The 24,195-nt window shown below is 40.9% G+C and overlaps 1 protein-coding gene across 2 annotated transcripts; it reads right to left on the reverse strand.

Annotated features, from left to right (window-relative positions):
- Positions 1 to 1,038: 1,038 nt before the first annotated feature.
- Positions 1,039 to 23,538, reverse strand: KCTD18 (potassium channel tetramerization domain containing 18). Of its 2 annotated transcripts, XM_044241253.1 has the most exons (7): positions 23,472 to 23,538; positions 20,595 to 20,830; positions 18,971 to 19,182; positions 16,530 to 16,723; positions 15,363 to 15,457; positions 8,948 to 9,050; positions 1,039 to 2,667 (listed from the first exon to the last, which is right to left on the reverse strand). In XM_044241253.1, the coding sequence occupies exons 2-7, from the start codon at positions 20,752 to 20,754 to the stop codon at positions 2,184 to 2,186; spliced, it is 1,248 nt and encodes a 415-aa protein (XP_044097188.1). In that variant the 5' UTR covers positions 20,755 to 20,830; positions 23,472 to 23,538; the 3' UTR covers positions 1,039 to 2,183. The 2 variants fall into 2 exon arrangements, with proteins under 2 accessions (XP_044097188.1, XP_044097189.1); XM_044241254.1 differs by lacking the exon at positions 23,472 to 23,538 and having other exon boundaries at positions 20,595 to 21,626.
- Between the last annotated feature and the right edge of the window lie 657 nt (positions 23,539 to 24,195).

The following is a 24,195-nucleotide window of genomic DNA, read 5'->3' on the forward strand; positions in this document are numbered from 1 at the left end:
CCAAACCAGTTTTCAACAAAGATGACCTATAAGGGCATCATAGTCAAATGTCTTTTTTTGAAATGAGCAGTAACTAAATATCCTTCACTCACCATCGAAATTTTCTATTGTGTCCTCTGACCCAAGAACAGCACAAAGCTATATTCCCAAAGTAATGACACTGAACCGTTATTTATAAAGCATACTTTCCCATTTCTTATTTTTCATTTTCCAAGAAGAACAATGGGCTATGATGAGTTATTCCTTTGTATCTGCAGAATCTTGAGAAATGTTTTCATGCAAAAATTCCTAATCCCCAGGGAACCACTTCAACTAATGTTCAAGTTACTTGAGCATTCGGAATTTGACTTTGACTCCTGATACCCAAAAGGGGCCACTTGTTCCTTTCTACCTCAGCGGCACCACGGCCTGGCAGCTATTCCAAAAACTCTGCTTATAAAGATGTGCTAAATAGATTTCCTTTAAACTGTTAGCGGCAAAGAAGGGCAGGCTGCTCACAGAATCACCCAGGAGCACATGCACACCTCGTTTAATTGCACTTTGCTTTATTGTGCTGCATAGGTGGTGCACTTCTTACAGATTGAAGGTTTTGTGGCAACCCTGCACCAAGCAAGTCTACGGGTATAAAATATTCTTATGTGAATCAGCAATTCAAAATGCCCTAGATCCAGCAATACTAGCAAAGTCTGAAATGGAATTTCCCCAAATTCACTGTGATCTTTGATATTCAGAATGGTTGGATTCTTTACAATAGTATTTTTCAAGACGACTAAATATTTTTTATATTCTATAGGGAAATGTCACTCATGAACCATCAGTTGAATATTCGCTTTTTTCTAGCCAAATAAAACACCTATTTTAAAAGGCTATCTTTGGTATCTGGCTAGCTATCCAAAATCGGTTTAATTATTTCATATATTATCTAGACAAGAAAACAATTTTGTAACCAGAAATAGATAAAAGCATTAAACAAACCACCTCTCAGACTCCCAAAGGGCTCTAGGGCTTAAAAATAAGCACAGTCATGGAAAATGTTACTTTTTATGGAAATGTCTTAATTTATTTTGTAAAAAGTAATGTTTTGAGTATATTTACTCTATCCTTTCAAAGTAATGCAAGTACAATGATAAGCACAGAGTAAAAAGTACCCTGCTTTATGAACTTATTTTTAATACACTGAAGGTATACTGCTTACTGAAGGTAGAAATGTGGGATCCAATTATAAAACTTAAATGTAAGAGCAGACACATACAACTGAATAGTTGTGAAAAAATAGAGGATTAATCAAAATATTCTGTTTAAAAATATTAAGTTCAAGGTAAGTGGGAATTTTATGCATAAAAACCATATTATATAATCAGAATGACTCCTCATTGGTCATTCCTGAGAAACAAGTAGTAACTTTAGTTAAAAGTTAATGCTTAACTTCCTTTTCAAAGTACTTTCAGAATTTCACTGCTCAAAATTAAAATAAAATATTTTAACAATTTATTCTGAAGACATGTTACATTGTTCTCATCCAAAGACATCTTCTTATGATGTATAAATAAATCTGCTAGCAAAAAAGGGTAAGGAAAAAAAAAATCTAGGAAAAGAAAATAGTTCAATTCAGTCAGAGTCAAAGTGTGACCTTAAATTACTACTTTTCCCCCCTCGTCATTTCTTTTCACGAAGACTTCTGAGACTGAAAGAAACCTGCAGGGAGCTCACCTGGGTCTGAATTTTCTCTCAAATCTCTTGGCTGTGACACAGCACAGGGAAACACTAATGTACCCCTATTTCACCAGACGGGAATATCTAACCCCATTCGGCCCTGGGCAGCAATGAGTAACATTACAAAAGTGCCTAAAGTCTATAATTATTCAGCAACAAAGTGCACTTCTGTAGTGATGGTTTTACTGTACTGCTCTGTTGCCTTAAGACCAATGAACCATCAAAAAAAAAAAAAAAAAAAAATTAAAAACCTGAAATTCAAACTGTCAGTAGACAACCATTTCCAAGTTGGGACAAGATAGGCCCAACCACTTAAAGTCTCCCTCTTCCATGCCTACTTGACACAATTCATTTTTCCCATAATGATCCTAAAGAGAAACCCGGGTTTCCTGCCCTCCTGCTCCACGAAACAGCGCCACGGAAGAGCCGCGCACGCTCGGACACTCCGGGAGGTGAGCTAGCCACTTCCGTCAATCAGCCTGGCCCCGCCCATTTTCAGTCCGCGCGTGCGCGCCGGGAGCTTCCGGGGCCGGCGCGGGGTTCTCCGCGGGCCTGGCTTCTGCGGCGGCGGACGGGGACGGCCCGGCGGCGCACAGTGGAGTCCGCTTCAGTTTGATCACGCGGGGCGGGGTGGCCTTCTTGTCGAAGAGCAGGACCTTGGCGGGAGGCGGGTGCGCGGCTCCGTTCTCCGCGCTCCCGGCCCCACGAGGAGCCTGGGGCTGCCCCGGCAGCGCAGCACCCGCCCGGGACGGGGACGGAGCCTTCGGCGGCGCCGAGCGCGGCGCTGCCTTCCCGCCTGCAGACTGGGGGGCGCCGGCCGGGGACACCCGGACCGACGCCGAGTTCTTGACTTTAATCTGGGTGCTGGTGGAAGGGCCCAGGAATCTGACCGGCTTGGGACCAGCCTTGCAGTTCACACCTTCGTCTTCCTCGTCACTGCACGCCGCCAGCCGCCTGTGAACACAGAAGCATGTCGTGGTCAGCGTTTACAGGGCTGGGTGACCCGCGGACGCGTCTCCAAAGTTCTATCTTCAGGGCCAAAATCTTTTTCTTCAAGAATTTGAGTCAAGAGGTTCGGAGGCATCAACCTGCCTCATCTCCTCTCCCTCCAAGGTCAATACATAAATCACCAAGTTTACGTGAGATTGTTTCTACTTGAAAACACGCTCTTTAAAATCACCATAATGTTAATAAGAAGGACAACTTGAAATTTACTATGTTACACTAAAATTACATCACTTGGTTCCTAAGAATCCTCAAGCGGTCCGGAGGATTACCAGGATGATCCCAAGTTGTTCTGTTTCCCCAGAACAACAGTTTTTTAAAAGAGTTACTGAGGAAATTGACTTTCACAGTCCAATAAACTCCTTGAGAAATGCTACTGCATATTTTACTCTCCTCTTGAAACTTTACACTCTAATTTAACAAAGTTCCTGAGGTCTAAAGGCAACTGTTTAACTTTGTTAACTGTACAACTTTGTTGTATCCGTTATTTCCCAGTAATTCTGTAATGCAACATTTGGCATCCAGTAAAATTAGCATTTTTTGAAATGCATTTGGGGAGCTGCTAGAATGCTCAAAGCCTTGGTATACTTGGATGCTTTTTGAATTTGAGAGGTACTGGACAAACCTTCAGAGATACCTGAATTGAGTCTGCCATTCATTATAAAAAGTCTGAAGGCAGAGCAGTATTTTATTTAATTTTTTAAAAATTCTAGTTATTTAAACAAAAAAAACCCACCCTAGTTTACCCATTTCTTTCCTCCCCCAGCCCTTGCCTTTGGCAACCACTAGTGATTAGTTCTTTGTATCCATCAGCTTAGAATTGGTGGGGGGAGGGTCCACATATTAGATCACACAGTATTTGTCTTTGACTAATTTCACTTACTGCCCTCCAGGTCCATCCATGTTGTCACAAATGGCAAGATTTCATTCTTTTTTATGGGTGAATAATATCCCACTGTGTGTGTGTGTAACACTTATATACACAACACACCACATCTTTTTCCATCCATCAATTGACATTTGGGTTTTTCCATGTTGTAAACAATATTGCAATGAACATAGGGATGCATATATCTTTTCAAGTTACTCTTTGCATTTTCTTCGGATAAATACCCAGAAGTGAAATTGCTGGATCATATGGTAGTTCTACCTTAAATTTTTTGAAGAACCTCCATACTATTTTCCATAGTGGCTGCACCAGTTTACATTCCCACCATAAGTGCACAAGGGGTCCCTTCTCTCCACATCCTTGCCAACATTTGTTATCTCCTTCTTTTGGGTAATAGCCATCCTAACAGATCTGAGGTGGTATCCCATTGTGGTTTTGATTTGCATTTCCCTGATGATTACTGATGTTGAGCATCTTTTCATGTACCTCTCAGCAATCTGTATGTCTTCTTTGGAAAAATATCTACTCAGATTTTCTGCTCATTTTTTAATCTTTTTTTTTTTTTTTTTTTTTTTTGCTATTGAGTTGTATGAGTTCCTTATAGGTATATGATTTGCAAATATTTCTCCCATTCAGCAGATAGTCTTTTGATTTTGATAGTTTCCTTTGCTGTGCAGAAGTTTTTTAGTTTGATATAGTCCCACTTGTTTACTTTTACCTTTGTTATTTTTGCTTTTGGTGTCAGATACAAAAAAAAATCATTCCCCAGGTCTATGTCAAGTTACCTACTACCTCTGTTTTTCTTCTAGGAGTTTAATGACTTCAGATCTTATGTTCAAGTCTTTAATCTATTTGAGTTAATTTTTGTGTATGGTGCAAGATAGTGATCCAGTTTCATTCTTTGGCATGTGGATGTCCAATATTCCCAACACCATGTACTAAAGAGACTGTTCTTTATAGGTATCTTTATTTCTGGGCTTTCTATTCTGTTCCTCTGATCTATGTATCTGGTTTTATGCCAATACCATACTGTTTTAATTAGTATAGTTCTGTAATATACAGTAGTCTGCCCTTTCTGCAGTTTCTGCAGTTTAAATTACCCACAGTCAACCATGGTACGGAAGCAGATGATCCTCCTCCTGACTATAATCAGAATGTCAGTACTACCCTAACACCATGTCACAATGTCATTCATACTATGACTACTAGCCTAACGCTATGTCTATGTCCTTCACGTCATCTCATCAATACGCATTTTGTCATCTCACATCATCACAAGAAGGGTGATGTACAGTAGATATTTAAAGAGACCCCATTCAGATAACATTTATTACAGTATATTGTTATAACTTCTATTTTTAGTTATTATTATTAATCCTGTGCCTAATTTATAAACTAACCTTTATCACAGGTATGTACATATAGGAAAAAACATAGTACATATACAGTTCAGTACTACCCGTGGTTTCAGGCATCTACTGGGGGTCTTGGATCATATCCCCTGTGGAAAAGGAGGGGAGGGGAGGACTATGTTAATTTGAAATCAGGGACCATGAGGTTTCCAGCTTTGTCAAATCTTCTTTCTCATGCTTTAGCTATTTGGTATGTTTTGTGGTTCCATACAAATCTGAGGACTGTTTGTTCTATTTCCATTAAAAAAAAATGCCATTGGAATTTTGATAGGGATTGCACTGAATCTGTAGATTGCTTTGGGTAGTATGGACATTTTTATGGTATTCTTCCAATCCATGAGAACAGAATATCTTTCCATTTATTTATGTTTTCTTCAGTTTCTTTCATTTCTTTAATATCTTATAGTTTTCAATAAACAGGTCTTTCATCTCCTTGGTTAAATTTATTTCTAGATATTTTATTCTTTTTGGTGCAATTGCAAATGGGATTTTTTTCTTAATGAATCTTTCTGATAATTCATCATTAGTGTACAGAAATAAAGATTTTTGTGTATTAATTTTGTAACCTGCAAATTTACTGAATTTGTTTTCTCTAATTGTACTGATGGTTTTAATGTTTTCTGTGTATAATATGCCAACTCCAAATAGTGCCAGTTTTACTTCTTCCTTTCTAATTTGGATGCCCTTTATTTCTTTTTCTTGCCTAGATGCTCTGGCTAGGACTTCCAGTACCATGTTGAATAAAAGTGGCAAGAGTGGGCATCCTTGTCTTATTCCTGACCTTAAAGGAAAAGCTCTCAGCCTTTCACCATTGATTATGTTGCTAGCTGTGGCCTTGTCACATACGGCCTTTATTATGTTGATGTACAGTCCCTCTATTCCCACTTTGTTGTTTTTATCATAAACTGTTGTTGAATTTTGTCAAGTGCTTTTTCTGTATCTGTTGAGATGATCACGTGATTTCTGATATGAATCAAAACCTAAGGAGACATTTGTTTCAGTTCACAATAGTGATGTTGTAAAATCTTGAATTTACCTCCTTCCATGGATACACTGAGTTTACATCTACATACAGAACAATTTCCTTTTAAAAAATAAAATCCTAAAGAATAGCTGAGTGACAACTACACATTATTAGTAGAAGAAAGGAAATAAAGATTAGAGCAGAAGTAAATGAAATAGAGACTATAAAGACAATAGAAAAGATCAATGAAACTAAGAGCTGGTTCTTTAAAAAGATAAACAAAATTGATCAACCTTTAGCTAGATCACCAAGATAAAAGAGAAAGGACTCAAATAAATAAAATCAGAAATGAACAGATGTTACAACTGATACCATGGAGATACAAAGGATCATAAGAACTTCCTATGAATAATTACATACCAAAAAATTGGACAACCTAGAAGAGATAGATAAATTCCTAAGTGATTAAGAGGTACAAGCTTCTAGTTATAAATAAGTCATGGGGATGAAAAGTATAGCCTAAGGGAGTACTGTCAATAATATTATATAACATTGTATGGTGACAGATGGTAAGGAGACAGCATGGTGAGCAATGCATAACGCATAGAATTGTTGATTCACTATTTTACACCTGAAACTAATATAACATTGTATGTCAACTATATTACAGTATTTTTTTAAAAAGGAAATAAGTTAATAAATAAATTTTTAAAAATTCCTAGAAACATACAACCTACCAAGACTGACTCATGATGAAATTGACAATATGAACAGACCAACTACTAGTAAAGAGATTGAATCAGTAATCAAAAAGCAACCAGGGCACCTGGCTGGCTCAATCAGTGGAGCATGTGACTCCTGATCTTGGGGACATGAGTTCAAGCCCCACATAGGGCGTGGAGCTTATTTGAAAACAAAAACAAAACAAAACAAAACAAAAATACTCCCAACAAACAAAAGTCCAGGACCAGATGATTTCACTGGTAAATTCTACCAAACATTTGAAGATTTAATACCAATCCTTCTCAAACGTTTCCAAATAACAGAAGATGAGGGAACTCTCCCAAATTCTTTCCATGAAGCAAGGAGAACCCTGATACGAAAACTAGACAAGAATGCCACAAGAAAAGAAAACTACAGGCCAATATCCCTGGTGAACATAAATGCAATAATACTCAACAAATATTAGCAAACCATATTCAACAAGACATTAAAAGGATCGTTCACCAAGACAAGTAGGATTTATTCCAGGAATGCGAGGATGGTTCAACATCTGGAAGCCAGTCAATGCGATATACCACATTACCAAAAGGTAGGAATAATCAGAGGGAATATTGTCTGAAATGACCTTAAAACTGTGAAACAACCACCGTCGAAACCCCACCTGCTCCTTCTACTGCTTGCATCAGTTTCATTTCATGAAGATCGTCTCCTGAACAGGAAGTGTAATGGCAATTCCCCTAGCCTTCTCCCTCTTATCAGCACTGATGCATTGTCAGAGGCAAATAAATGAACTTTGATCCTGGAAATAGGATCATAATGGCACGGTGATCTGAACACTGACATGTAGTAGAGAATACAAACATATTCAACCCTAAAACTACTAAACATAACTAAATTTTGTTAAGTGCACCAAGTCATTCTTTGGGCAGTGTCCCTGGCCTCACTTACTAGGTCCCAGTAGCATCTCCCACCCCACTGTGTCTCTGAATATTGCCAAATATGCCCTATGCGACAAAAGTGCCTCCCTTTGAGAACCACTGCTCTAGACCCAAATAATATTTGCTAACTGTAAGCCCAAAAAGCAAAATAAATAATAATAAAAAGCAGAGTCTTTAAGAAAAAAGATCGTTTAACAAGAGATAATGAACTACTAAAAACTGAATAAAATTCTCTGCATTTCTGTGGAAGATCCAAAGAGGAAGAAGAAAAAAGAAAACAATCAGAGATTCTACAGGGGCACTGAATCAAATTCTAGAACAGATGACCGAGAAATCAGAACATCTGAAAACCATGAATAATACCCAGTGAAAAATATGATTTTAAATGTATTTAAAGGGGCGCCTGGGTGGCTCAGTGGGTTAAGCCACTGCCTTCGGCTCAGGTCACAATCTCAGGGTCTTGGGATCGAGTCCTTCATCGGGCTCTCTGCTCAGCAGGGGGCCTGCTTCCCTTCCTCTCTCTCTCTGCCTACTTGTGATTTCTCTCTGTTAAATAAATAAAATCTTTAAAAAACAAAAATAAATAATAAATAAATAAATGTATTTCAAGTGAAAGGCAGAGATGTGGAGTGAAGTTAATGCTAATAATTTCATAGAATTGTAAGAAATACCATTAAATTGGGCGCCTGGGTGACTCAATGGGTTAAAGCCTCTGCCTTCAGCTCAGGTCATGATCTCAGGGTCCTGGGATCGAGTCCCACATTGGGCTCCCTGCTCAGCAGGGAGCCTGCTTCCTCCTCTCTCTCTGCCTGCCTCTCTGCCTACTTGTGAGATCTCTGTCAAATAAATAAAATCTTGGAAAAAAAAAAAAGAAATACCATTAAATTAAAATGCTATTTGTGGTAACAGGAAGGAGAAAGGAATTCAGAGTAAGTCAGAAGATTTCAAATATTAAGTCTAATAAATAAGTTTTTGACTACTGCCAATAAAGCCTAGGATTTCACTTTTATAGCGAAAAATACCACAGCATTCTCACTGTATCCACCAGTATTCTTAAAAGCACACTCTCCCATAAAGGGCATACTGTAAGTCAGTGTTAGAGAATTATTTCCAATGTTTAGATAGTTTTTGATAATTTTGAATTTATCATGATTTATATTTTGATGGTAAGGCAAAGCACTTAGCTCGGTGATTAGTAAGTTTGGTAAGGTCAAGAACCATTATTCGTTTCCCCAGTAAAAGCAGTAAAAATACAGGTTCAAATTCATAAAGTGAAAAACAGTATCAAGAGAGCACAGATAACCTCTTTCGAATGGGGGCCATGTGACGGAGGCTTCCGAGCAAGGGCCGCTCTTCCAGAGTCCAACATTCTATGAGCTCATGAGGCACCCGCCAGTAGCTAACACCTGGAAAACAAAAAGGCATAATTAAGAGAGCCACTGTCCCCTGCAAAAGGTTCAGCAGCACGGTTTTGTGTAAGACTAGGCAGAAAGAGTTTGAAATGCAGGCCTCTCATCTGAAGAAGGTAGGTGTACACCAGAAGTGTCCCTGAGAAGAACCAAGACAACAGCAGCCCAGCTCAGGTCCAGGGATGGCCGACCACCAGCCCCAGCTCTGCCAGCGATGTTCTGCAGGTGGTCATTCGGGTCCTGCACAGGAGGGCGAGCGCTGTTAAAGGCGCGGGCTCTGGGGCCAAGACCGCCTTGGTCTCAATGCCACGTCTGTCACTCACTGACCATGCGACCTTGGGAAAGTTACTTAACTTTTCTGTGCCTAAATTTTCTCATCTGTGAAATGACAACAATGGTACATACTTCATAGTTTGGTTGTGATGATTAAATGAGTAAATAAATGCAAAATGCTTAGTATATATACTGGCACTTGAACACTTGAGGGACATTAGGTGCCTTTATTTTATAAATCATAGCATTGAAGTCATGTAAAGATTGGACAGTGAGGGTTCTAACTGCCGCCGTATCTACCTCATTGAGTTGCAGTAATCATCAAATCAGGTATATTTTGTGAACCACTCTGTAAGAGGCAACCACTATAAAAATATGAGCTATCACTACCTTACAAGCAGCTTTTCAAACAAGAATAATCAGAGTTAATGTGTTGGGTCAAGATTGTGGTCAAATTTTAGTTTTTCAATCTGATTAGGTTTCTGAATGCAAGTTGGAAATGTATTTTTATGAACCTCAAAATCATTATGCTGAGTGAAAAAAGACAAACACAAAAGGTCACATAGTGTATGATCTCAATTACAGGAAATATCCAGAATAGGCAAATGCACTGACACAGAAAACAGACCGGTGGTGGCCAGAGGCTGAAGACAGAAGAGAATGGGGAGTAACTGCCTTTCCTTTTGGGGTGATGAAAATGGTTTGCAACTAGATGGAGATGGTGGTCATACAACATTGTTGACGTAGTAAATGCCACTGAAGTATATGCTTTGATTTTATGTTATGTGAATTTCACCTCAATTTTTAAAAAAGAATCACAAAAAAATATATAAAGATGCATTTTAAAAAGACTTTAAAAATGACGTTAAATAAAAAGTGATTGACTTTTTTTTTTTTTACTTTTCTTTTTTAAAGTAATTTTGAAGTCCCAGGAATGGATATGGTGTCCTGTTTTTTGTTTGTTTTTTTAAAGATTTATTTATGAGAGCAAGAGAGGGAGAGCATGAGCAGGAGGGGCAGAGAGAGGGGCAGAAAGAGAATCTCAAGCAGATTCCACACGAAGTACGGAGCCCAGTATAGGGCTTGATCCCATGACCCCTCCCTGAGCCCAAACTGACAGTCCGAGGCTCAACTGACTGTGCCACCCAGGCACCCCTGGTGTCTTGTTTTTTTAATCATTAAAGAGTTAGTAATACATATTAACCAACTTAGCAAGTTGGGCATACAAGTTATTATATATAATAGATATATCCAGTATTCACAGAAGCCTATGGACCTCATTTTAAGACAGTAATTTTCTGGAACTGCTTCATCATGCTCCCAAACCTACTTACGCTACAAAAATATTCCCAAATCTCATCCATTAAGACTTTTCTAAAGTTGGGTTTATTGAGATATAATTTATATAAAAATAAAATTCACCCTTTTAAAATACTTGGTTCAATGAGTTTTGACAAATGTATAGTTTTGTTTTGTTTTGTTTTTTTGGTTTGTTTGTTTTTAAAGATTTTATTTATTTATTTGACAGACAGAGATCACAAGTTGACAGAGAGGCAGGCGGTGGGTGTGGGGGGAAGCAGGCTCCCCACTGAGCAGAGAGCAGATGCGGGGCTCAATCCTAGGACCCTGAGATCAGGACCTGAGCCAAAGGCAGAGGCTTAACCCACTGAGTCACCCAGGCGCCCCGACAAATGTATAGTCTTGGAAACAAAGCTACAGTCAAGACATAGTACATTTCTGTTACCCCCAAAATCTCCCTTGTACCCCTCTGCAACCAGTGCCTCCCCTCCATTCCCTAATGTTACCTCTTCAGGGGTGGCACATAAATGGCTAGCTTCTTTAGCACGATGCTTTCAAGATTCATCCATGTTGCTATACACATTAATGATCATTTCTTTTTATTGCTTATATTCCATTATATGGATATACCACAATGTAAAAAATTTTATTTTTTTTCCTCTCTATAAAGTAATTCACTTCCTTTGTACAGAATTTGGGTTATATAAAAAAGTATATATTTAAAAAAAATCAAGATCACTTCTAATCCTGAAACTAGAAAACATGGTTCATGACACTTCGATGAATCTAATTCCAGTCTTTTTCTTATTCATATGATAGGCACATAATTGAACATACTTTATATTTAATTTTGTTTTCTGCTTTTGATCATTCCATGATAGCTTATTTTATCATGGGCATTCACCTATGTAAAAAATCATTCAAAATAGGGTCGCCTGGGTGGCTCAGTCAGTTAAGCATCTGCCTTTGGCTCAGGTCATGATCCCAGGGTCCTGGGATTGAGCCCCGCGTCGGGCTCTCTGCTCAGTGGGGAGCTAGCTTCTCCCTCTGCCTGCTGCTCTGCCTGCTTGTATGCTCTGTCAAATAAACAAATAAAATCTTAAAAAAAAAAAAAAAGCTAATGGTTTTTTAATTAATCAAAATAATTTTAATAGCTATAGCTCAACTATATCCCACAGATGTACCAATATGTATTTAATCCTCTATTATAGACATTAATATTGTTCTTATTTTTTCTGTTATGAATAATGCTTCATTGAACACTCTGTTCATAAGCCTTTGTCTGCATTTGTATATGACCTTAGGGTAGATACCTAAAAGTAGAATTATCGAGTCAAAGAATATGAAAAATTTTAATGTTATTGATATGTAATGATAAATTATTTCACAATAAAGTGATATTAATTTTTACTCCTGCCAAGAATTCATAGATCTCTACTAATCTGGTATAAAAAAATAAGTCTCATTTAATATGTATGTAATTTATAAATAACAAGTGTGAACCTCTTGCCACATGTTTATCTCCTTTCCTGGAAATTTTGTGGTCATGAACTTTGCACATTTATTTACAATAGGGGTTGAATTGACTAATCAATGTAAATAAATCCACTCTATTTTAAGGATATTCTTTGTCCAGTTAGTGTAATATTTTTATCTAAGTTTTTATTAGCCTTTTAATCTTATTTATACATTTCTGTTTTAAAGTTAATATATTAAATATTATGTAATCAAATTTATTCATCTTTGTCTTTATGATTTATTTTCCAAGAAAACCGTTATTTGCTTAAGTTTCATTATAGTTTATTACAGCTTCATTTTTCAACTATAATTCACCTGGGATTATTTTGATACATGACATGAGGCTAAGGTTGTTTTCTCCCAAGCATATTTCTCAATTACTTATTAAATCATCTATCTTTTTACACCGATATTTAATACTCCTTATCACATAGTATTTTTATTCTTACAACTCCATTGGGGTTTACTTCTGATCTCTGTATCTATTCTTGTACCAGAAACATACGGTTCTTATTATTACAAATCTCTATATAGTATTTTTACTATCACACAGTGATAGACTCGTTCCTCTAATGACTTCTCCTCTCCAAAATGTTCCTATTTCACTGGCTTATTCTTTCAAAGGAATTTTAGAATCATTTCCTCAAGATTCCCCAAGAATACCACTGATATTTTGGTAGGAACTATGTTAAACCTGTAACTTAATCTGAGAAGTACTGATGTCTTTATGATGAATATTATAAAATCTATGTGAATAGACTTCCCATTTGGAAGCATGGTATGTCTCACCATAATCTTTGTCTTTTTTTTTTTAATAGGTGGATGAATTGATGGATGGACAAACATATTTTGGCAGTTTTCTTCACAAAAGACTCCACAAAAGCATTTTCTTTTCCCACAAAAGCATTTCCTGATAGGTCAGTCCTAGTTATTTTGTTTACTGCCGTTGTGAGTGGGATTTTTCTGCTGTGATTTCTAACTAATCTATCACCAATAAGCTGGTCTCTGTTTACTTATATAGTTTGGTCTACTAAACTCATCATTTAAAATACCTTTAGTTGATTCCTTTGGGTTTTCTTAAAGGACATACTGTTCCCAAATAATAAGTGTCTTCTTCCTTCCAATAATTCTTTATCCTACTTCTGTATCCTATCTGATGGTTTTTCACAGGCCTTCTAGAACGGTGTTAAATACCAATGATACCTCATTGCGTGCTTTCAAAAAAGTTAAAAATCAGTCTTACACTCTGTAAGTCAGTGATATCAGCCCTCCACTTCAGCTTCCTGAGTCAGTGGAGAGAGAAGCCCAGCCAGGGCCCTCCCGAAGGCTCCCCGGCCGTTGGCCAGTCCGGAGCCACAACAGGAGACACAGAGAACACAGAGTGGGTGGGGGCGGCGGGGGGGGCGTTGTTCCTCAACTTAAGCCTAAGTGTCTCAAAGTCAATTAAATCCAAAATAAAAAGCTTAAAGAGAATAGCACTTTTTTTTCTATCTGCTTGAGGGGTATGATTTAGGAAAAATAAATAAAGGAGGAAAAGTGAGGGGACAAAGTCGAGGAAAGGAAGGAGGGTTGGTACTAGCAACCCACCCAAAAGAACAGGTGGGGGGCGAGTTTCTGAGAGCCGCCTCCTCCTTTCCTTTTATTCCATCTTATGGGACTTGCAATGTCTGTCTCTACCAGCTTTTAAGATCATTTGAGGACCATGATGTGTTTTATTTATCTGTGGACCCAACTTTAGGGCTTCTTACAGGGTTTGCACCTAAGAGACATTCAATACATACTTGTTAATTAAGAAAAAAGCTTAGACATAGAACAGTTAACGCTCTGTGATCCTTATAAGTGGCGGGGCCTCTCTGAGACTCAGTTTTCTCATCAGTACAATGGTAAACAGCATCCAGAATTGTTTTAAGACTAAGAGGTACTGAATGTAAACCACTTATCACACCAGATACTAAACAGCATTATTATTATCAAATGATATGAGCGATTGGTAAAAAATGGTCAAATTTCAAAGCGTGTATTTAAAGATGATTGTTTCTTAAGTGTTCTTCAGATAACTTCTATGGTATTATTTTCATTTTCTCCTTTTTTAACTTTTCCTTTTTTTTTTTTTTCTTACAATTTTACTTTTTTTTTTTTCTTTTTTTTAAAGATTTTATTTATTTATTTGACAGAGAGAGATCACAAGCAGACAGAGAGGCAGTCAGAGAGAGAGAGAGAGGGAAGCAGGCTCCCTGCCGAGCAGAGAGCCCGACGCGGGACTCGATCCCAGGACCCCGAGATCATGACCCGAGCCGAAGGCAGCGGCTTAACCCACTGAGCCACCCAGGCGCTAAAATCTCTACACCCAACCTGGGGCTGGAACTCACAAGCCCAAGATCAGGAGTTGCACACTCCACTGACTGAGCCAGCCAGGCGACCCTCCTTTTTTCTTTTGATTGTATATTGCATTCTTAATTTAAACATACACTTCCTGGGAACAAAGCTAGGTGCACAGTAGGTGCTAAATAAACTGGTGTTTAACTGAACTAAATAAGCATAACTAACAGATGCTGAAATTATAAACTATTTTTTAGGTTACTGGATTATAAACAATTAGTAATATCTAGCTATTCGGGAATCTAACGGTTTTTTTTTTTTTAAGATTTACTTATTTTAGGGCGCCTGGGTGGCTCAGTGGGTTAAGCCTCTGCCTTCAGCTCAGGTCATGACCTCAGGGTCCTGGGATCGAGTCCCACATCGGGCTCTCTGCTCAGCAGGGAGCCTGCTTCCTCCCTTCTCTCTCTCTGCCTGACTGTCTGCCTACTTGTGATCTCTCTCTCTCTCTGTCAAATAAATAAATAAATAAATTCTTTAAAAAAAAAAAGATTTGCTTATTTTAGAGAGAGAGAGAGCAGTGGGAAGGGCAAAGGGAAAGAGAGAGAGTGTCCCAAGCTGACTCTGCGCTAAACATGGAGCCCAACTAGAGGCTCGATCTCATGACCCTGAGATTGGGACCTGAGTTGAAACCAAGAGTCAGATGCTTAAACACCCGAGTCACCAAGGCTCCCCAAGAGATCTCAAGATTTTTAAGTAAACTGCCTCAATCAATGATACTACGCGGCGACAAATACACAAAGACATACTTGACCTACAGAAAGAAACACTTTCTCAAAAAGAGAAATGCAGCATTTGAGCTTACTTTGTTTTTTGCCATGAAATAAAAGAATTGTACTATACCTTTTCCTTCCCAGGCATCAAAGGCATCCATCATTTTCTTCAGTTCAGCTACTGAATAATAGCTCCAAATGTACTGAACATTATTTCCCGCCTCTCTAGAAATATTGCAAAAGGTGATGAAAACATTCTACCTAAGTATGAATGTGTGTATGTATACACACACACACACACACACACACAACTAGATACTCACCAAGTTCTTGTTAATTAAGGGGAAAAATATGCTGGTATTGAATAACATTTCTTCTGTGACCCTCCCTTAAGTATATAGATAATATATTATGTATTATATACTATGGGTATAATATGCTATATTCATGCATATCTTTTGATCTTTTACTGTGGTAAAGCACTTGTTAATTCCACAATATAGACTGTGCAGACAAATCAACAAATCTTTAAAAATAAGTTTTCTAAAAAATTACCTAATCCCAGGAAATTTTAAAAGATTCACCTTTGACTAAAACTTGCATAGCATTATGCCAAGCGCTCACATATCTTATATAAACATCCTGAAAAGAATTCAGAAAGTGATGACATATTTAATCACCTAATAAGCAAGTCATGGGGTCATTCATTAGTCACTAATACATGACCCAATCCAGCCACCCAGAGAATTAAAAAAATAACAACAACAAAAAACAGGACTGCTAAGTGAACTGACCAATGTTAAGTAAATTTACAGAAAGAATATTAAGAAAATACCCCTTAAGAATTTGACATGTTTGAGTCATAGAATTTTAAGTCTGGGAGGGACCAGGGAAGTCCTTTGTTATTTCTCAGAACAGGTCACCAAGGCACAGGCCAGTCCTGGGTCACTCAGTGGGCCTGCTGACTTCTAAGCACTGCTTCTGCTCCTGGACTAGGTATGGTCCAGGTGGAGAGCGCCAGGCGAGCAGGTGGCTTTGCTTTTCTTTCTTTTCTTTTTTCTAAAGCCTCAGGGGATTGTGATGCCCACTCCCAGGTGCGAGGCAATAGACTAGACCACTGTGCTTGTCCTGTGGCCTACACGCACATCGTGAAGCTGGTCTTGCCAGCCAGGGTTCACGCTGCGCACTGCCCAGTGTCGATCATGTCCTCTAGTCAACCACATACTCCATTCAGTAACCCTCTTACAAGACACCAAGACTTTATTTTGTTCCTTTTCCTATTTAAATTTGGATATACCTTTTAAAAATGCTTTTGCTGTGAATTCTTCCTCCCAGCTGCTTATCAATAGCATCTGTTCCGTCCGTTTTTGTGGAATATACACCGATGATTCTACTCTCACAGCTTGCACCAGAGGTGTTAAGATAGTGGAGAACCCAAACTGTTGGCTTATTGCAAACTAAACCGTAGGAATCACAGAAGTCTGTTAGAGCCTGGAGCAAAAAAAATATACAAAATTTGAATTTAATTCTGGAGTAAAGTAAAAATGAATGTGCTCTGTTTCATGTAAAGCTGCATTTTAGTTGGTCATACGGGAAATAAAAACATTATAAATTTCAGCCTAGTCTTTATGCCTTGAAAAAGCAAACATGCTTTTGTTGAATTTGAGGTGAGCGTGGGGCAAATCAGAAAAGGCACCACCCAAAAACCCAATACCTTTTCCTCTACCGAATCCTTTCCCACAGAGAAATTGTATTTTCCTTTCCCCCCTCCTTTAGCCTCCCTACCAACATTATTTTTAATTTGAAAATCTGCATATGACAAAAGATCTTTTTCTTTTCCCTTTATTCACCCAATTCCCCCATTGACTCAGTCTTCCTTTCACCGTCTACTGACTAAGCCTCATGGTTGCTGCTTATTTTTAACTCCAAGTCCAATCATGAATTAAGCAGATTAACTTGCTCTTCTCCACTGAAAGACAGGAATACATGAACCCCATGCAAACTGTAAGAACTCCTTTGGCACTTATCTACCTATTCATTCATTCACTTGAATATTAAGAAGCTGCTCACGTGGTGAGTGGTGTCTAAGGTCCTGGACACAGCGTCCCAACCCTCCTTGAATTTATAGCTGAGGTAAAAGACAGTCAGCAAGCCATCAGCCCACGGTGTAAGTGCGGCCAGGTGAGCCGATGTCACGCGAAGGGACACAGAGCAGTAGGGCTTCGCCCACTGGAGTGGCAAGAGCTTTCCCAGGGAGAAACAGCATTGCTCCTCTGAGCGCTCTGAGGACTGGCAATTTGTCTGCTTTGTCTAGTATCCCAAGTGCCTGGAATCATGCCTGACGCAAAGGAGATGTTTATATTTATGGACTCAAGGGAATGAAAATAAGACCCTCACATGTCTTACAGTTTCATTGAATATTGCTATCTAACTGTATGTTGTATTTCTTTGTGTCCCACGCAGTCCCTAGAGCAGGGCTCTACACACCTAAGACACTGACATGGTGAATGTCCTTTTTGCACACAAATCAGAAATAAAAGACTATGGAGTTGAGACTTCAGAAGATGAATGTCAGCCCACCCCAACTTTCCAGTCAGGTGTTTTAGCCCCATTCTGCAGATGTGGCAAACAGCACCCAGTAACTTCTAAGTAACTTCAGTAGCAGAACCCACGCAACCATGCACATTCCTGAAGGCGATCCAGAACAAAATCACCTTTCTCTTCATGCCTCACTCCTAATAACCATACCGTCAGTTTGCGCTCCTAAGCCGATGTCCAAATTAAACCAATTGAGATCAGTTTTCACTATTATTAATTATCTAGGAAGAGTATTTTCCTTTTAGATCCCCCAAGGTGTTAAAAGTCAATATAATACTTATCTGTATGACAAAAACAGGTAATGATGCTTTTCAAGTCACGTAAAGATCTTCAAAACGTGATTTAAAGGAGAAGCATCTTTAAAAAAAGATTTACTGATCCCAAAGTAAATTAATCAAAGTGATGTTTTAACTTAGTAACAAACTGCTACATTCACTAAATCAGGTAGGAGATTTAACACAATCTTTTATTCATCATGACCATTCTTTTAAAAAGTCATTTCAATAAATAAAATACCCCTATACTGTTATGTACTACAGTATTGCTATTAATTTGCAAAGAACCTAAAGACCAGAATACTTTTAAAAAGCCATCAAAAGATATTAAATCTTTTCTCTCTTTCTGCCTACTTGAGATCTCTGTCAAATAAATAAATAAAATCTTTAAAAAAAAAAAGATATTAAATCTTCAATGAGAGAGAAAAACTCCATAAACCCCTGAGTGGCAATAAAATACACTTTCCTAGACCACAGAATTTTGGTCTTAAAGAAATTAATAGGGGCGACTGGGTGGATCAGTGGGTTAAAGCCTCTGCCTTCGGCTCAGGTCACGATCCCAGGGTCCTAAGATCGAGCCCCGCATCAGGCTCTCTGCTCAGCGAGAAGTCTGCTTCCCTTCCTCTCTCTTTGCCTGCCTCTGCCTACTTGTGATTTCTGTCTGTCAAATAAATAAATAAAATCTTAAAAAAAAATTAATAGTAATTAAGAAAAGTGTCTTCAAATGTTATAAAAAGTAAAACTTTCCCATGTTTGGCTTATGTGGCAACACAAGCTATGCAAAATAACACACATTGATTTGTGTATAAAAATGTAAAAATATATACACATATATATTTTTTAAAACTTAAGAAAATGCCAAGACCTTTTTAAGTTCTATATTTGACCTTAAAGAATATGTCTCCATTTCATTGGCCAAGTGGTCAGACAGGCTGTACGGATAAGGGATGCCAAAGTAATCAGCCTCTTCCTGGAGAGCAACTCGGGTGTGCTCATCTGTGGGAATGTGAACTTCTCCATGAAGATAATCCAAAAGGTATTTAAATAGATGTCCATCACGGTCAATAACACAAGCCCCTAGAAAACATTCAGTTCAAAAATCATTGCATAGATACACGTGATCATAGATAAAATTTCAACATGTCTAACTAAAATCAGTCTGAAGACCTCTACAATGAGAAACTTAGTAGCTATGGTTCAAATGGGGTTAGTCAGATTTGGTGATTCTCTGTGTTTTCACCAACAGTACAGGAAAATGTATCCCAAGCTCCATTTGGGATTTTGGATGCAATGACCATATTCCTGCTGTAGCCCTCTAAAAGCCATGGAGACCCCAGACTGCTCCTGAGATGTAAACTTACCCTAACCTCAATGCTGCCCAGCCAGGAAGGACGTATGGAGCTCCTCCCTAACGAGGGCGTGCCCTTAACACGTCATGTTTGGCTCTAAGCCAGCTGCTAGGGTCACTGACATATAAACCCAGGGCTCCTGATGCTATGCTGGCACTATTTTATGACAATTTAGCAAAGTTGATGGAAGGTTACTCAGTAATTCCTTTTCTCCCTTGAGTAGCTTAGAATAGAAGGGATTAAGAAGCTAAAACTGGTGGGGGGGAGGGAACCCACGACCCCTGCTTACCATCTTTTCACCTACAATCTTCCTACCCACATAGCCATCGAGCCCTGGCCACCAGCCACTGGTGTTTCCCATTCATTCAACTGCCCTCCAGCTGACAAATCACTCTCCTAAGACCCAGAGTTACTAACAGTCCCCTGTGCTCAAGACTCCTCACTCCCTCTCTTCTGACACAAAAGCAAGAGTGGGTTCTCTGAGCCCCAAAACACTGAAGAAGGGCAAAATGCCTTACTCGTGTGGCCGAAGTTTCTCAACAACCAGTAGTAGGTTCAGTAAACACCAGAGAACTCCAAGCAGGGAGAGCAGTCCAGATCCCTATCCTTGTGTTCTATAGTCCCTTCTGGAACCCCAGTGTTCAGTCCTCCCCCCACTTGGTGACTGACATTTTCTCGTGTGTACATGTCAGCCCACACAAGGCTACGCAGCTAGAGGTGGCAAGTTTCATGCTAATTCAACACTACCACTGACTGCCCTGTGAACCGGGGGGATGGCTGCTTCTCCAGAGAAATCGGTGTTTTAATCTGCAAAACACAGAGGGATGCCTCAACACCTTCATCCGTGAAGTTACACGGATGGAACAACATTCCAAATACAATCAATCCCCATAATGAGGTCACGGTTGGCCTTTACATGCATTCGTCTTCTTGTCAACTTGCAGTGACAGCATCACAGACTCTGGAAACTCGTATTTCATTTCTCCATGTATTTAATGAATCGCCATTCGGCCCTAATGGTCTCAATAATTAGTATACTGGTCGAATACATTCTATTGTAATTACGAAAACCAAAGGGAATTCAAACTAGACTATTTTAATGAATATTGATGACCATGCTTACAGACTTTAGGTATTTACCCGATTCATCTGTTTTTAGAGGAAAACGACCACTGAACATGGATGCCAGCATCGAGTCTTTAAAGCGGCACAAGGACTCACGTCTGGCTGTGTAAATACAGCCACCCACATTCAGTCGAAGAATATCTAACACCTTTTCTTCTGCCTTGTGACCTTCCATTGCTCCCAGCAACACCTGAATTTTTGCCTTCAAACGCTTTCAGAAACTGCAAAGTAAGGGCGGTCCTGTTCCACCTCTGTGAAAACAAAGAACAACCACTGCTGACATGTCCTACAATGCACTAAGTAGATAATGAAATAAACACATTTTAATGTGACTCAAATTCCTCAGCTCTGACAGTACTGAAGGGCTTTATATAATATTAAAGAAGTCCAAAAAAAAAATATTAAAGAAGTCCGAGATATGCTGGGAAGCTGGAAAACTTTGGCTCAGAGCATTTGCAAATGATAAACTGTCACCAACCAAATCATAGCTATTGAAATGACTGTGTAAAGAATTAATATAATGCACTGAATGTTACATATAAAGCAAAGGTGAGGTTTGCTTATGTTCTCTGGTACTCACATATTTTTTTATGCTACAATACGCTACAGTAAGTCTGAGGGAGCTGTCTCAACCGCAGAGGGTCAGCATGTAACGTGGGATTAGGCTACGAGGCTCTACCACTTACTAGGGTGGGACAAATACTTATCTCCCTCGGCTGTTTCCTCATCTATAAAATGGACCCAGGGATGGTGCCCACCTCAAAGGACTATCAGAGGAAGGACCGACAGGACATATAAAAAGCTAAGATAAGCTGACAGAACATACAGGACAGTCTCTGGCTCAGACTAAGTGCTTGGTAAGTGATAAATATTATCTATAACGATATAAATTTCATGATAAGGTGAATACTGAGGGACTGAGATTGGCTCTGGAGATTTAAGGAGACATAAGAGCAAAAAGTATTAACAATGGTCATTGCAGTTCCCAGGTTAGGTCACTAAGGAACACATGTCATTTATTGACTGAAATCAGAGTTTTATGTATACCAGTAGCCAGACCGGTCCAGAAAGCAACAAATAACACCTCTAAATCACGCGGCTTCTCCAGTCAAAAGCGGCTGAAGCTTTAGGGAACTTTTAAGGATCTGATTTGCTAATCCTCTCAGGAGATGGATAACCCCAGATGACTGCGGGGGTTTCTAAAGAACGGGAAACAACACGGTGATGAAAAAGCGTCTCCTGATATAACTGCACATTCCACAGCACCTGTAAAACGGCTGTCTAGAGGCTCAGTCCTGGCAACTCAGGTGTACTGCGAGCATCCTCTCCCAGATGCTCCAGTCTGGCCAGTCTCCAAGGCATCAGGGAAAGGAGACCACTGGTGTCTGACAAAAACACTGGGCTTCAAACATGGTCAGTAGACAGAAACTCTCACCGACCCACGGTCCAGCTTTCCAACGCCACTCATCAGTGTGACTTCTTTCGCTGCCTGGAAGTCGGAGGAGCAACCGGGCCAAGATCCCAGTGGGAGAACCACGTGTGAAGCCTGGGAGGGAACCGGCTCCCGCCGCCCCGGCCACCAGCCCCCTGGAATCCATCTCTTCTTGAGAGCCCCAGGAAAACCACACCCCTTGCATGATCTTCCCGCGCACCCCCAGTTAGAATCCGTGCGAAGTCCACCAAATATACTTTGTACCTGCCTACACGTTTTATCTCACTTATTTAATCCCTAATTTGGGGAGGGGGTCATAAGCCCTAGGAAGGCAGACTCGACAGCACTCTTAATAATTCCCATTTACTCGGGGCGCCTGGGTGGCTCAGTGGGTTAAAGCCTCTGCCTTCGGCTCAGGTCATGATCCCAGGGTCCTGGGATCGAGTCCCGCATCGGGCTCTCTGCTCGGCAGGGAGCCTGCTTCCCTTCCTCTCCCTCTGCCTGTCTCTCTGCCTACTTGTGATCTCTGTCTTTCAAATAGATAAAATCTTTAAAAAAAAATAATAATTCCCATTTACTCAATGCGTTTGGGGTTTCAGTTACTGCAGGAGACACGTGGCAGACATTATCTAATTCACAAAAGCCCCACTGGGTCGGAATTACTGTCCCTACGGACAGAGGAGGACCCCGGAGAAAGACACGGAGGTGAGCAGGGTCCACACTAGGGCTCCGCCGCTGAAAGTGGTGGGGTCGGCCCCAATCCGGGCCAGCAGGACCAGCTGCACCCCGCACTGCCGACTTCAGCATCGGCTCATCCGCAAGGCCCCTGACCCGGGCACTCCACTCTCCAGGCATCTGTCCATCTGCAGGCTTCTGCTGTGGCAGGACGAGCACGGCAGCACCCTGAGCGCGAGGAGGGAAGAGCCGCCCCTGCCTCAGTCCGGTTCTCCCACGGCAGAGAACCACCCGTCACCATTTCAGGGCCAGTCACCGGCCCCGTCCTCAAATGCACCCGCTTAAACACTGGCTGTGTCGGAAGTGCCCTGCCCTCCGTGGAACTGCCCCCAAAGTGCGGACCCCCTGCCTCAAAACAATCAGAGACGCCTGCTGTCAATTCAGATTCCCGGGCCACAGCACAGAGTCGGGTTCAGAAAGTCTGAGGTGGGGGTCGGTGGGCCGCCCGCGGACCCCACTTTGAGAAACGCTGCTCGGGGGCTTCGCACTCCTCCCACGATGCGGGACGAGAGGGGGAGGGGCTGGGACACCAGAAAACCCCGCCAGGGTCTCCCCGCTGCCCGGGGGGGCCCGAATCGGCCCGAAGCCCGAGCCTGCAGCCCGGGTCGCCCGTGATATCGGCGCGATCCGGGCCCTTCCTCCGGGCGTCCCGCTGCCTCCCGGGCCCGCGGCCCACCCGGCGCCCAGGTCCTCTGCACGGGCGGGGCCGGGTAGGCTCGACTGACCTGCGGCCGCCCGGCCCTCGGCACGGACGCCGGACGCCGCGGGGCCCGACGCGGAAGTGAGGGCCTCCTCGGCGGCTCGGCTACTCGTGGAGCAGCGCGGCCCTAGCGGCGCCCCCGTGTGGCCCGGCCCGGCGGCGACTACACCCGGAAAGAGGGCGGCCCCGCCCCAGACCCGCCCCGCCCCGCCCCGCCCCGCCCCTGGACTGGCCCCGCCCCTCAGGCCGCCTCAGCCCGCGGGCTCGGGTAGAGCGAGAGTGGGAGGGCTCGGTACCTGCAGGAAAAGGCAAGACCTGGCAGAGAGGCAGAGAAATGTCGCGTCTGTGCAGAGGCTGCTTTTACGCGAGAAGAAAAGAAACAACACCGATGTTCTGATTGTTCCTGGTCAGTTAAGTGGTAAGAGTTAGGAAGAGTTAATGTCTTCTTACTTCCAGGTGAGAGCCCTTCCCTCCGAACTGGGCGGCTCAATGCCAAGTTTAGTAATATACCGCATGCACTTCGATAAGTCCATTCGGAGAGTGTCTGTAGTTTACAAAGCTGTTTCACGCAGAGCATTCTTGTTTAATTTAGTCTGTTGTACTACCCCCATATTTTTATTCCCATCACAGCAAAGAAAATTGAGGCAGGAGCGACCTTTGAGTGAACACTACTGTCCATCCGACATTATGCTGAGCCTGTTGCCTGATTATTTCATTTTATCTTAACTACACCCCCAAAAGAGTTCTTC

This window comes from Neovison vison, chromosome 3 (genome assembly GCF_020171115.1).
Source record: "Neovison vison isolate M4711 chromosome 3, ASM_NN_V1, whole genome shotgun sequence".
Lineage (NCBI taxonomy): Eukaryota > Metazoa > Chordata > Mammalia > Carnivora > Mustelidae > Neogale > Neogale vison.